A 12,639-nucleotide genomic window follows, 5' to 3' on the forward strand; every position below is an offset into this window, starting at 1 on the left:
AAAAAAAAAAAAAAAAAAAGGGAATTCAGAAAAGGCCAAAGTTCCATAGATCTGGGGTAGCAGGAAGTAGGGGACCGGGTTGGCGAGGTCTTTATGGGATGAAGAAATTGAGAAAGGTCTTCAGGAGGAGGCAGAGCTTGTTTTCCTATATATATAGGGATATATATACATAGGAAAAAAAAATATATATATATATATTTTTTTTTTTGTCGGAGTCTTGCTGCAAGCTTTGCCTCCTTGGTTCATGCCATTCTCCTGCCTCAACCTCCCGAGTAGCTGGGATTACAGGCAGCAGCCACCACTCCTGGCTATTTTTTGTATTTTTAGTAGAGATGAGATTTCAACGTTTTAGCCAGGATGGTCTTGATCTCCTGACCTCGTGATCCGCCCGTCTCGGCCTCCCAAAGTGCTGAGATTACAGGCGTGAGCCACTGCGCCCAGCCTTTATTTTTATATTTTTGATACAGAGTCCCTTTGTTGCCCAGGCTGGAGTGCAGTGGTGTGATCTCGGCTCACTGCAACTCCACCTCCCAGGTTCAAGTTATTTTCCTGCCTCAGTCTCCCCAAGTAGCCAGTACTACAGGCATGGACCACCACACTCAGCTAATTTTTTTTTTTTTTTTTTTTTTTTTTTTGAGGCGGAGTCTCGCTCTGTGCCCCAGGCTGGAGTGCAGTGGCGCAATCTCGGCTCACTGCAAGCTCCGCCTCCCGGGTTCACGCCATTCTCCTGCCTCAGCCTCCTAAGTAGCTGGACTACAGGCACCCGCCACCGCGTCCGGCTAATTTTTTGTATTTTTGGTAGAGACGGGGTTTCACCGTGTTAGCCAGGATGGTCTCGATCTCCTGACCTTGTGATCCGCCAGTCTCGGCCTCCCAAAGTGCTGGGATTACAGGCGTGAGCCACCGTGCCCGGCCGCTAATTTTTTTTTTTTTGTATTTTTAGTACAGACAGGGTTTTGCCATGTTGGGCAGGCTGGTCTTGAACTTCTGACCTCAGGTCATCTATCCACCTCAGCTTCCCAAAGTGTTGGGATTACAGGCACGAGCCACCGCACCTGGCCAGGAGGAGGCAGGATTTAGACTCAGGGTGGGAGGAGGGGAGCCCCTGCCCCTCATCTGTGGCCTCTGCATCTTCCTAGGATCACCATTAACAAGGACACCAAGGTACCCAATGCCTGTTTATTCACCATCAACAAAGAAGACCACACACTGGGAAACATCATTAAATCGTAAGTTTCCCATCACAGGCTCTCATGGGCTGTGTTTAATGGGCCCCTCTGGGCAAAGCACAAGTTCCAAGATCTTTCTCAGTCTCTCTGAGCTACAGGAGGTCCTTCTGGGGGCTTGCTGTGGGCATTTTATAATCTTGGTACCTTTTTTTTTTTTTTTTTTTTTTTTTGAGACGGAGTCTTGCTCTGTCACCCAGGCTGGAGTGCAGTGGCCAGATCTCAGCTCACTGCAAGCTCCGCCTCCCGGGTCCACGCCATTCTCCTGCCTCAGCCTCCCGAGTAGCTGGGACTACAGGCACCCACCACTTCGCCCTGCTAGTTTTTTGTATTTTTTAGTAGAGACGGGGTTTCACCGTGTTAGCCAGGATGGTCTCGATCTCCTGACCTCGTGATCCGCCCGTCTCGGCCTCCCAAAGTGCTGGGATTACAGGCTTGAGCCACTGCGCCCGGCATCTTGGTACCTTTTTATCAAAATGACACTGACCTCCATGTCTTCACATAAGCCACGCTTCTGTAGTGGCTTATTCTGTAGATGAACATGTGCATTTACATTCACTTTTTTTTTGTTTTTTTTTTTCCCGAGACGGAGTTTTCGCTCTTGTCGTCCAGGCTGGAGTGAAGTGGCGCAATCTTGGCTCACTGCAACCTCCGCCTCCCAGGTTCAAGTGATTGTCCTGCTTCAGCCTCCCTAGTAGCTGGGACTACAGGCACATGCTACGATGCCCGGCTAATTTTGTATTTTTAGTAGAGATGGGGATTCACCATGTTGGCCAAGCTGGTCTTGAACTCCTGACCTCAGATGATCCACCTGCCGGCTTCCCAAAGTGCTGGGATTACAGATGTGAGCTGCTGCGTCCGGCCTTACGTTCACTGTTAAGTGCACATTCTATAAATGAACGAGCAGCAGATTCCAGCACAGTAGGCCTGTGTGGTGTTCATGCTAAGGGGCATTGAAAAGCAGTCAAGATTAGCTTCCTTCATGCCACCTGTCTGTGACCTCAGTGCCACCTGGGACTCTAAGATGTATGTGGCAGAGACTAGAACTTCTATTTAACAAGAGAAAGAAGTAGGAGAGTTCTGTGGCGTTCCAGTGCCCCTGATGGGTGCCCTGCATTAGTTGGTGGATGTTCGTTTACACCAGTGAGGTCCTAGCCAGGTGGTCGGTCAGGGATGTGACGGCCACTCTGGCCCAGGGACTTGTCATTTTCCTGTAGACTTGGCTCTTCCCTCTGGTGCCACCAGCGAAGCCAGGCGTTTCCCTGTCTGTGAGTGGGGTCTGCCCAGTCTCCTGGTGTGGTCGGGCACAGGGATGGAGGACTCTTGCCCGGAGCCCAGCCAGTGGGGCACCCAAGCTCTCCTGGGGCCCTGCTGCTCCCCTGCTCTTGAGCCCAGTGTTGCCAGCTATGCATGGGTCCCCCTCGTGGTGCTCACACCACTCTGAGCTGCTCTACAGGAGACCCCAGTGTGCCCAGGGCACAGTACGCGACGCAGCCCCATCCAGTGTGCGTGGCCAGCCGCCGGCAGCTGTGCTGCTCGGAGGACAGAGTTGCATTTCCATTCCACTCACTGCTCAGAGCCTGGGCCCTCCTCTCCTTGCTGCCTTTATTTGCTGTGTGGATGCTTTTTGGGCCTGAGTCACTGAACACTGTCTGGACATTCGCTGCCTAGGAGATCTCTCTGCCAGCACTGCGGTTCCCTGTGGGAAGAGGTTGCTGGAATCCGTTTCCAGCTTGGGTCCTTCAGCCTCACGGATGTGGGGGGTGTGGGGGACCGTGTGTGTGTCCTTCAACATCATGGATGCAGGGTGTTATGTGTGTGTGTGTGGCGGGTAGGGTGTTCCCACATGAGTTATCTTCCTAAAAGCATTACTTTCCTTGAAGACTTTTGGGGAAAAAAATTGGGGGGTTGGATTTTTGGCTAGAAAGTCTGTTCTGCTCTGAGCTGGCTGCCACCCAGCTTGGGCCTGAGCCCCGAGGGCATGAGGCTAGACCTTCACACTGTCTGTCCCTGGACCGCAGACAACTCCTAAAGGACCCACAGGTGCTATTTGCTGGCTACAAAGTCCCCCACCCCTTGGAGCACAAGATCATCATCCGAGTGCAGACCACGCCGGACTACAGCCCCCAGGAAGCCTTCACCAACGCCATCACCGACCTCATCAGCGAGCTGTCCCTGCTGGAGGAGCGCTTCCGGGTGAGGGCGGGGCCCGGAGGGGCGGGCGGCGTGGGCTGGACACCGGCCCATGTGCCCATGCCTGGGACAGCCCTAGCCTGTTTCTTCGGAGGTCTTGGGGGAGAGGCGGTGCTCATGGAAGGGCAGGGACTTCCACCACAGGCTTCAGGACGTGTGGACTGAGGTTGTGGAGTCCAGGCCTGCGGCTTGCCTGCCCCATGGGACTTCCGTAGCGCGGCAGGGTCCCCTCATGTGCTGTGAGCCGGATCGGGGCGGGGAGCTGCTGTCCTTTGGGGGTGCTCTTCTACATCCCTTATCTGTGGTTGGCAAGGCCTGGTCCTTCCAGGCCTCTGTCTGGGAGGCAGCTCACCCCAGGGTGGCCCATGCCTGTTCCCGGCAGGGCGCCTGGGAGTCTATAACAGTTTAGAGGGGAAAGAGCCACAGCTTGGGGGATTTCAGTGTGTTGAGTCATCTGCTCCCCAGGAAGCCTGTGGCCCCTGACTCCTGCCTGGGCTGCCATAGAGAACGGCTGGACTGGGCCAGCTGGGAGGGCTCTTCAGTTGCTCCACTGTCCTGGGGAGTGTGGCCCATGGCTGCCCTCCAGGAAGGGCCTGGCCAGGGGCTTGTTTCCCCAGCGTCCTTGCCCCAGCCGTTCCAACTCAGTCTCCGCCTTCTTCCTCTCTCCCAGGTGGCCATCAAAGACAAGCAGGAAGGAATTGAGTAGGGGCCAGAGGGGGCTCTGCTCAGCCTGTGAGCCCAGTTCCTACCTGCGCGTGACCCTCCGCTCCAGGCACTATGCCAAGGAGAGCGGCCAGTCCCAGCCATGGCCCGCCTTGTGACCACCCCTCACCCTGACACCGACGTGTCCTGTACATAGATTAGGTTTTATATTCCTAATAAAGGATGGCGGAAGAGACCTGGATGTGGACTTGAGCAGCGGTGACTTCACAAGCAAATGGATGGTCAGGCTTGATGCAGGCAGATGACCTGTTTCAGGGGCCTCCGGTTGGCGGGGATGAATTCATTCTGGACCAAAGCTCCGGAGCCCAGGGTCTGCTGGGGAGGCAGTGCTGAGCCGGAGGGAAGTGTGCAAACCCATGAGCTCCCATGAGTCTCTGCTCTAGAAGCCTCAGCTCCTGGGCCTGCCTGTCAATCAAAGCAGGAACACTTTTTCCCGCATAACTCGAAACACCTTTCCACAGGCTTCTTGTCCACAGTAGAGAGTTTAATAAAAATATTCACTGATAGAAAGACCCCCCACCCCCATCGGCCCAAAACTGAATAAGTTAGCTGTGTCCCTGGTCCTTTGCGATGGTGTGAGGCTACAGCCTCCCCCAGATGGCTACAATGTTGGAGTCCGTCAGGGCGGTGAGGTAGGTGAAGGAAGCATTGGCCACCACCGTGTTCACCATGGTCTTGGTCACCGCCTGGCCAAGGGCCCAGGGCTGGGGCCACTTCAGGATCTGGTGGGGGGAGAGAGGAGGGCTGGGATGGGCTGCTGCTGACCAAAGGCAGGGTCCCTGATGCCTTGCCAGCCCAAGCCTGGGCAGGATGAGCCGGGCGGTACCTGCGTGGGGGCCTGCGGGGCTGCCGGCAGCGGGGGTGGCTGCTTCAGGATGTTGCTGACATCGTAGAGCCACACATTACCCTCCTCATCCCCACAGAGCACGATCCCCTTATCTGTCAGGACAGAGGTGGAGCCTGAGTCGGGGCAGAGCTCCCAGAGGCCCTGAGGGGATGGGGTGGGCAGGCAGGCAGGCGGGCTCACCAGGGCAGGCGCTGAGCGAGAAGTAGGCCAACTCGGTGGGTGACCACTGCAGCCGTGCCAGGACCACCACTGCCACCGTGGACTGGCTACCCCGGCCCCCCCACGTCTGCCTCCAGCTCCACAGGCAGATGGTACCCAGGCCGCTCCCCTTGGAGGCTGTAGGGGAGAAGGGAAAGCTGTGCAGAGTGGCCCCTCCCGGACACCTCCTCCCACTAGAGATCATCAGAAGCCCAGCCTGGGGACAAGTGGCCCATCTGTGTGCCCAGAGGCCAGGCTGTCCCGCGAGCTGGGCTCACTCACCCACGACGTCCTCATTCACAAATGCCAGCCCATCCACTCTCCGTCCAGATGCCTCGGAGCCCTCAGAGAAGATGAATTCCACTTCACACACCCTGTGGGGCAGCGGGAGATGCTGGTTGGCCATTCCTTGCAGATAGAGAGCTGCCTGCTCACCCAGGGAATCTGCAGGGCACCTGCTGGGGACCCTGCCCTGTGTGAAGGCAGCACAGAAGATGCCACCAAAGAGATACATTCTTGGCTCCAGGAAGGTTCAGTTTGCCCTGGAAGGGGGAGCCAGCACCTGAGTGTCCCAAGTCACAAGTAGTGACCCAGAGGCACGAGGGGGTGGCTCTTCCAGGACAGGACTAGGCCAGGTGGTCTGAACAGGCTCTGAAGTGAGCCGGTGCTTCTGGGACCGAGTGTGAGATGAGCAGGGGCCCTCCTGGCAGCCAAGTAGGGCAGGTATTTCCAGGCCATGGCCCAGGGGGCTGCTGGGGGTATCTGCTCTGACTCTAAAGACGGGAATGGCTGCTGAATGTTGCAGAGCTGAGAGCGTGTGGGAGTGTCTGCTTGGAGAAGTGTCCCGGCAGCTACCTGACTCGGAGACTGGCCTGGAGCCAGGAGGATGGCCCAGCAGCTAACCATGGGCCAGGCCTGAGCCAGTTGGGCAGAGGGCATGAGAAGAAGCGTCTTAGACATGGGGACCAGGCACACGGGCAGGGAGGGAGGAGGCAGCCCAGGGGCTGCTGGTGAGAAAGATAAGCCCATAACTACCGCCGCTGCCACCAAGGGCCCTGCTGCTCCGTTCAGCACAGCGCTGCTGTGTGGAAGCTCCTCCTGGGCTCTTTGTTGTAGGTAGGCTAAAAATCCAAATCTTGGCCCAGGGCGGTGGCTTATGCCTGTAATCCCAGCACTTTGGGAGGCTGAGGCGGGTGGATCACCTGAGGTCAGGAGCTCGAGACCAGCCTGGCCAACATGGCGAAACCCCATCTCTATTAAAAAGACAAAAATTGGCCAGTGCAATGGCTCACGTCTGTAATCCTGGCACTTTGGGAGGCTGAGGCGGGTGGATCACCTTAGGTGGGTGGATCACCTGAGGTCAGGAGTTCAAGACCAGCCTGGCCAACGTGGCGAAACCCCATCTCTATTAAAATACAAAAATTAGCCAGGCGTGTTGGCTCACGCCTGTAATCCCAGCTACTCAGGTGGCTGAGGCAGAAGAATTGCTTGAACCCAGGTGGGTGGAGGTTGCAGTGAGCCAAGATTGTGTCATTGCACTCCAGCCTGGGCAACAAGAGCAAAACTCCGTCTCAAAAAAGAAAAAAAAAAAAAAAAAAAATCGTCAGGCCTGGTGGCGTGCACCTGTAATCCCAGCTACTTGGGAGGCTGAGGCAGGAGGATCGCTTGGACCCTGGCAGTGGAGGTTGCAGTGAGCCGAGATCAAACCACTGTACTCCAGCCTGGGTGACAAGAGGGAGACTCCATCTCAACTAAAAAGTAAATAAAAAATAGAAATGCAAAGCTTACTGTGGCTGACAAAGCCTGGCGTGCCCTGCCCAGGCACCCTTGCCACCTCGCTGTGGGCTGAGTCCACCCAGCTGTGGCCACATGGCCAAGCAGACCAGCCAGCTGACCTGCCACTGATCTTTGCATATACTGTTCCCTCCATGCGAGCACCTTCCCGCACTCTGCCTGCTGACTCCCTCGCCGGGCTCCCAGGGGGGAAAGCGTGAGCCCCAGAATATCCATCTGCTGCTGGTCACCTCAGCAGAGTCCCTTGAGGCCCTCACGCTAGTGTCCCCCTGCCCGTTACTCTTTTTCCCTCTCCTTCATAGCTGGCATCACACTGTGGGATTTTGACGGGCCACCTTTGCTTAGCGTCTGTCTTCTCCAGTAGGTTGGTGGCCCCAAGAGGACAGGGACCCCTTGCCAAGCCCTGTCTCAGAGTCTTTCCAGGAGGGGCAGATGAGCCACAAAGCCTCAACGTGGCATTTCCAAAGCCTGCCTGCCCAGACACGGCCTCCCCTGCCCTCCGCTAGCCACTGGCCCCGCTTTACAGATGAAAACATTGCGCTTGCACAGAGGACCGTCAGGCTGCTGCTGAGTGGCAGGAGTGGCTGGATCACGGGCACAGCATGGTGCGGAAGCCCCAGGTGAAGGGGAGGTCATCATGGCCCAGTCCCACAGCGGAACCCAGGGTGAGGGCAGGGTCACAGTCCTTTCCTCCCGAGCCTGGCAGGAAGGTAGGACAGGCCAGCTCCGTGAAGAGGCCCCTGAAAACAACTCTTATGGTTGCCCGAGTGTGCCCAGGCTGTTCTGAGCCCATCTGGGCCAATAGTCACCCTGTGCAGAGACCTGGCTTCCAAGGCGCCCCCTGCCCAGCCTCACCTCCTCTTCTGGGGCTGGTCCAGCCGCACATCCCAGCAGCAGCAGCCACCCTCGCAGCCGGCCAGCAGGCGGGCGTCCGGGCAGGAGGCGACAGGGCAGAGGCGCAGAGGGATGGAGGTGGTGTCCAGTGTGAGCAGCTGGCTGCCGGTGGGTGAGAGGGAGCAGAGCGTCAGCCCTGGACCAAGGTGTCCCTGCCCCAGCAGCTGGCCACTCCCCAGCCTCGCCCGAAGCATCACCTGGCCTGGAATTCGTAGTCCTGGTTGGGCATCCCAATGTCCCAGAGGATGATCCGCTTGTCGTAGGAGGCCGCTGAGGAGGGAGTGGGGCAGGGGAGAGGTGGCCCTGAGGTGGCCTTGCTCCCTCCTGCTGGCTGCATACGAGGCTGAGCCCGCGGTCACCGAGGCAGGGAGGGAGGGCCGAGGCTAGGAGACAGAACACTCCTGGGCCTACAATCCCTGTCTCCTCGCTGTAACCTGATGCGGTGGCTCCAGCAGCCATCTCCTGTAGCTCATCCATCTCCCTTGCCAGGGGGCACCACACCTGGGGGCAGGAGCATCCCCCCAGGTCACTGACAGGGGACAGAGTGGCCCAAACTGTTGGGAAACTCCAAGGCCACAGAGCAGGCTGTGGATAAAGCCAGGGTTGAAGTGCCATGGCTTCCTGCCAAAGCTAGAGTGGGAGCAGTGCAGCCTGGGGCCCGGCAGGCGCCTGAGCTCCCAGCCATCCCAGGGAGGAGAGCGCGGAGGCCACTGGGGCAGCAGGACAGGGGTGCTTGGGGGTCCCAGGGGTGAAGGGGAGGGGCTTACTGAAGAGGTGGGTCTCATGGGCAGGGCTGAAGCACAGGGTGGCGATGGCCTTCTTGTGGGCCCGAATGACCCCGCAGCAGAAGCCGGCACGCACGTGCAGTAGCCGGACCAGGCCCCGCAGGCCTGCGGCTGCCAGCACACTCCAGCGCTTCTTGTGGCCGGCCTGTGTGACCACCATCAGGGCTGTCCAGGCCACAGAAAAGAACTCCTGGGTGGGGGTTAGAGGAAACAGTCACTGGGGCAGAGCTATTGGTGTGAACACACGGGCAGGTCCGGGCCTGGGGGAGGGAGCCCCAGCATGAAAGAAAAAGGCCACTGGGCAGGGGGCCAAGCCTGCACCCATCCCCATGCTGCTATGCAGGAGTCAGTTGGGCACCCCTGCCCTGCACTCACCTCGCCGGGCGCCTTGTACTTGTGGAGCACGATGCCTGTCTGGCAGTCAATCACACACACGGCCTCCCCGCCACACGTGGCCACGGTCTGGGATGTGGCCCCTGAGTGCCCGGTTTTGAGAAGTCAGATGAGCAGAGACACTTCCCATCCAAGTCCTCCCTGCAGCCTCCTCCTCCCAGACTTGATGGTGTCTTTTAAGCTCTGTCTCCTGATCCCCCACCCATCCAGGCGGCCCCATTTCCAGCAGCCCTTGCCCCGCCTGCCCGCCACCATGTACCCTCCTCCCAGGCTGGCTCGAAGGCACAGGCCCACAGCTGGGTCTCGAGGTCCTGAGGGCTGTTGTTCTTGCTGTGGCACTGCAGGAAGTGCAGGGGCTCCAGCTTCAGGGCAGGCTGTGTGGGGAGAGGAAGGTCACGGCTGCCCAGCCCCAACTCATCTGCCACCTGCTCCTTGCCACCTCAGCTCACCTGGCTGCCATCGGAGCCTGCCACAGGGCCGCCCTCCACCTGGGCCGACGGGGAGGCACACGCCCGCTTGCTGGGAGAGAGGTTGAGTGGGACATCGTCTGGCCGTTTCAAGGCTGCCAGTCTGGCCTGTGGAGGGGGCCTTGTGACCATGGGCCCATCTGCCAGGGGCTTCCTTCCTGCCCATCACAGGCTGGACCCCACCTCACTGTGGGTGTAGGAGGCCCAGGCTGGCCCAGGGTCTCTAGGGAGCGAGTCAGGGCCTGGGGTGCTTCCTGGGCCCATGCCCAGGTCACCTTGGTCTCCTGCAGCTTCTCCAGGCAGGAGGGGCTGGGCCAGCCTCAGAGCCCTAGGAGCTGCACTCACCCTGGGCTTGTGGGCAGCTCCAGCTTCTGGGGGCTTCTCTGGGCTGTCAGCCTCGTGCACCTGGGTCCTACTGGAGGCCACCAGCTCCTCAGAGATCATCCGCACCTGGGTGGGGCCAGGCCATCAGGAAGCTGGGCACAGTCCCAGGCGCCCCCAGCCCTGCCAATACATAGTCAGGGGGAGCCTGTGCTTCCAGAGTTGGGGAAGGGCCTCTCCAGTCAACAGGGCTGCCCACCCTGACTCACCCCACTCCCACAGCCCCTCAGCCCTTCACACCCAGGGACCTCCAGGCAACTAGGGATACGAGAGCCAGTGATTCCCTGCACATCGGGACAGGGACGTACCCGCCACTGGGTGAACTCGCTGAGGGACTCAGGCCCGTAGCGGACATCCCTGACAGCTGACTTCACAAAGTCTGCCTGGGCCTTCTCAGCCTCCTCTTCAGGGCCCAGTGTGGCCATGAACTTCTCCCAGTGAGCTGTGACCTGGTGCAAGAGGGAGCAGATCCAGGCCCGGCCCACCCCAGCTCCTCCGGACCCAGCCCTCCATCCTGCCACCTGCTGGAAGCCTCCTGGAATCACAGCCTCATAAACCACACACACAGACACACACACACACACACCCGACCCCCACCCCACCCCGAAACAGCCCAGGGACCTGTAGTCCCAGCCACTGGGAGGCTGAGGAAGAAGCATCGCTTGAGGCCAGGAGTTGGAGCCTGGGGTATATAGCAAGATCCCATCTCTACAAAAAATTTTAAAATGATCCAGACATGTGCCTAAAGCCCCAGCTATTGAGGAGGCTAAGGCAGGAAGATTGCTTGAGCCCAGGAGTTGGATGCTGCAGTGAGCTATGATCACACCACTGCACTTCAACATGGGCAGCAGAGTGAGACCCTGTCTCTAAAAACAAAAAAAAACAAACAAAAAAAGGAAAGTAAAAACCCAGAAAGAGCTACTTATAAGAGTCAGGCCAGGTGCCGGGACTCACACCGGTAATCCCAGCACTTTGGGAGGCCAAGGCGGGCAGATCACCTAAGGTCAGGAGTTTGAGACCAGCCTGGCCAACATGGTGAAACCCTGTCTCTACTAAAAATACAAAAAATTAGCTGGACGTGGTGGCAGGTGTTTGTAATCCTAGTTACTTGGGAGGCTGAGGCAGGAAAATCACTTGAACCTGGGAGGCAGAGGTTGCAGTGAACCAAGATCGCACCACTGCACTCCAGTCTGGGTGATGCAGTGAGACTCCATCTCCAAAAAAAAAAAAGCACATCAGGCTAGGGGCTGTTAGGGCAAAGAGCCCCTATCAGTCACCCTCCTCGCATCCTCCTGATGTCCAATTCCATCACTTTCCTGATGCCGCCTATAGCTCCCAAGCACACAATAATCCTCTCATCCCCTTACCCTGCTGGTCAGCTCCCGATTCAGGTTCTCCACCTGAGAGTAAGTTGAGGACGCATCCTTGCCATTGACCTTACGGAGTGTGGGCAGGAGAAAGGAGACTTTCAGGTTGTCATTGACCTGGGGAAGAGGGGGTGAACGGCAGTGGCTCAGGAGATGCTGAGCCTGAGCCCAATAGAGTCCTGGCCCCCAGTATGAGGCTGGTGGGAGGCCCCCACTTACCGTCAGGAAGGGGTTCCCCTCCAGGCTGAGTTCCTCGAGCTTGGGGAACTGGCACAAGGCAGTGACATCCCCCAGCTGGTTGTTGGCGCAGCGGAGGACACGCAGGTGGGACAGGCCCAGGTTGTCCGGCAGCGTCTCCAGCTGGTTGTTAGATAGGTCCAGCTCCTGCAGCTGCGTCAGGCGGCACAGGAGCTTGGGGTCCAAGTGCTCGGAGAGCAGCTCCAACCCTGACAGGCTGGAGTTGGGGGCAGAAGGCTTAGGGGGCGGGCAGGCTTTGCACCCCACACCAATCTGCCCCAGCTATCTCAGAAGGCTTTTTCACCTGACATTTCTCGCACAAGTGCAGCCGCCCCGCCCCACCCCCTCGTTACTTTATTTTTAGAGACGGGGCGTCACTCAGTCGCCTAGGCGCGATCACAGCTCACTGCTGCCTCCATCTCCTGGGCTGAGGGATCCTCCCGCCTCAGCCTCTCGAGTAGGTGGGACTAGAAGCGCGCGCCACTACTCCCGACTCCCCACCACTTAAAAAAAAAAAAAACAACTGCAACTACTTTAGGACTGAGGGGCATCCTAGCCCCCTCTAGGATGCTCTTCCTGATCCTTCGGGGGCTCCTCTGTGCTTCCCAGGCCCTCTAATGGTAGCTGCAGGCTGTGCCCCTAACTCTCCGGGCTCCCTTCAGGGGATGAGGCCCCTCGGGGCTCGCGGCGAACGGGTAGGGCCACGATCTCCCAACAAGAAGACATTTGGAGCGACTCTGCCGAACCCAGAGGGCGATAACGGGGACAGGCAGGCCGTCGGGGAGGGTCCCCGCTCTTCCCCCCGACCCCCGGCCCCGCGGACACAGCCTCGCCCCCTGCCCGACTCTTACTCCAGGCTCCGGATCTTCCCCAGCCGGTCGCTCTTGGGGCGCCCGCGCTGCATCAGCAGCCGCGCCGAGAGGGGGCCCATGGCGAGGAGGCGCGGCCCGCGCCGACCCAGTCGGCGGCCCCGGCGTCTGGCGTCCCCCTGCGTCTCCTGGAGCCCGGTACTGGCGTCCGCGGTAACGGAGCCCAGGAGGTGGCGCCGCGCGAGCCCGTGGGCGTTAACGACCGGAAGGAAGCGGAACCTAGGCCTCGTGCCCCCGCCTCGCTCGGACTACAACTCCCAGCGGC

The 12,639-nt window shown here is 58.8% G+C and overlaps 2 protein-coding genes across 38 annotated transcripts in view; one reads left to right on the forward strand and one right to left on the reverse strand.

The window, feature by feature from the left end:
• Window positions 1–4,317, forward strand: part of POLR2J (RNA polymerase II subunit J) — a 99,688-nt gene extending 95,371 nt beyond the window's left edge. For 35 of the 36 annotated variants that reach the window (XM_050783794.1, XM_050783805.1, XM_050783796.1 and 32 more), the window contains exons 3-4: window positions 1,140–1,229; window positions 3,248–3,847. In XM_050783794.1, coding sequence (XP_050639751.1) covers window positions 1,140–1,229; window positions 3,248–3,584 — 427 coding nt within the window. In that variant the 3' untranslated portion in view covers window positions 3,585–3,847. Of the gene's footprint in view, window positions 1–1,139; window positions 1,230–3,247; window positions 3,848–4,089 lie in introns of those variants that run through there. The other variant, XM_050783792.1, reaches the window with a different exon arrangement.
• A 288-nt stretch (window positions 4,318–4,605) lies between these two features.
• LRWD1 (leucine rich repeats and WD repeat domain containing 1) lies at window positions 4,606–12,634 on the reverse strand. Of its 2 annotated transcripts, none has more exons than XM_050783706.1 (15): window positions 12,357–12,634; window positions 11,488–11,722; window positions 11,269–11,385; window positions 10,210–10,350; window positions 9,866–9,970; window positions 9,503–9,628; window positions 9,313–9,427; window positions 9,036–9,136; window positions 8,643–8,850; window positions 8,073–8,145; window positions 7,837–7,977; window positions 5,470–5,561; window positions 5,170–5,325; window positions 4,969–5,081; window positions 4,606–4,864 (listed from the first exon to the last, which is right to left on the reverse strand). In XM_050783706.1, exons 1-15 carry the CDS (start codon window positions 12,434–12,436, stop codon window positions 4,724–4,726), a joined length of 1,944 nt encoding a protein of 647 aa, XP_050639663.1. In that variant the 5' UTR covers window positions 12,437–12,634; the 3' UTR covers window positions 4,606–4,723. The 2 variants fall into 2 exon arrangements, with proteins under 2 accessions (XP_050639663.1, XP_050639664.1); XM_050783707.1 differs by lacking the exon at window positions 12,357–12,634 and adding an exon at window positions 11,859–11,960.
• Between the last annotated feature and the right edge of the window lie 5 nt (window positions 12,635–12,639).

The sequence above is a fragment of the Macaca thibetana genome, chromosome 3, assembly GCF_024542745.1.
Source record: "Macaca thibetana thibetana isolate TM-01 chromosome 3, ASM2454274v1, whole genome shotgun sequence".
NCBI lineage: Eukaryota > Metazoa > Chordata > Mammalia > Primates > Cercopithecidae > Macaca > Macaca thibetana.

Coding starts and splice junctions, on each gene's coding strand:
- LRWD1 (XM_050783706.1), bottom strand. CDS start 12,436: ATGGGCCCCCTCTCGGCGCGGCTGCTGATGCAGCGCGGGCGCCCCAAG. Junction 8,851..9,035: donor AGTACAAGGCGCCCGGCGAG/GTGAGTGCAGGG, acceptor ACCCCCACCCAG/GAGTTCTTTTCTGTGGCCTG. Junction 5,082..5,169: donor CTCGCTCAGCGCCTGCCCTG/GTGAGCCCGCCT, acceptor CTGTCCTGACAG/ATAAGGGGATCGTGCTCTGT.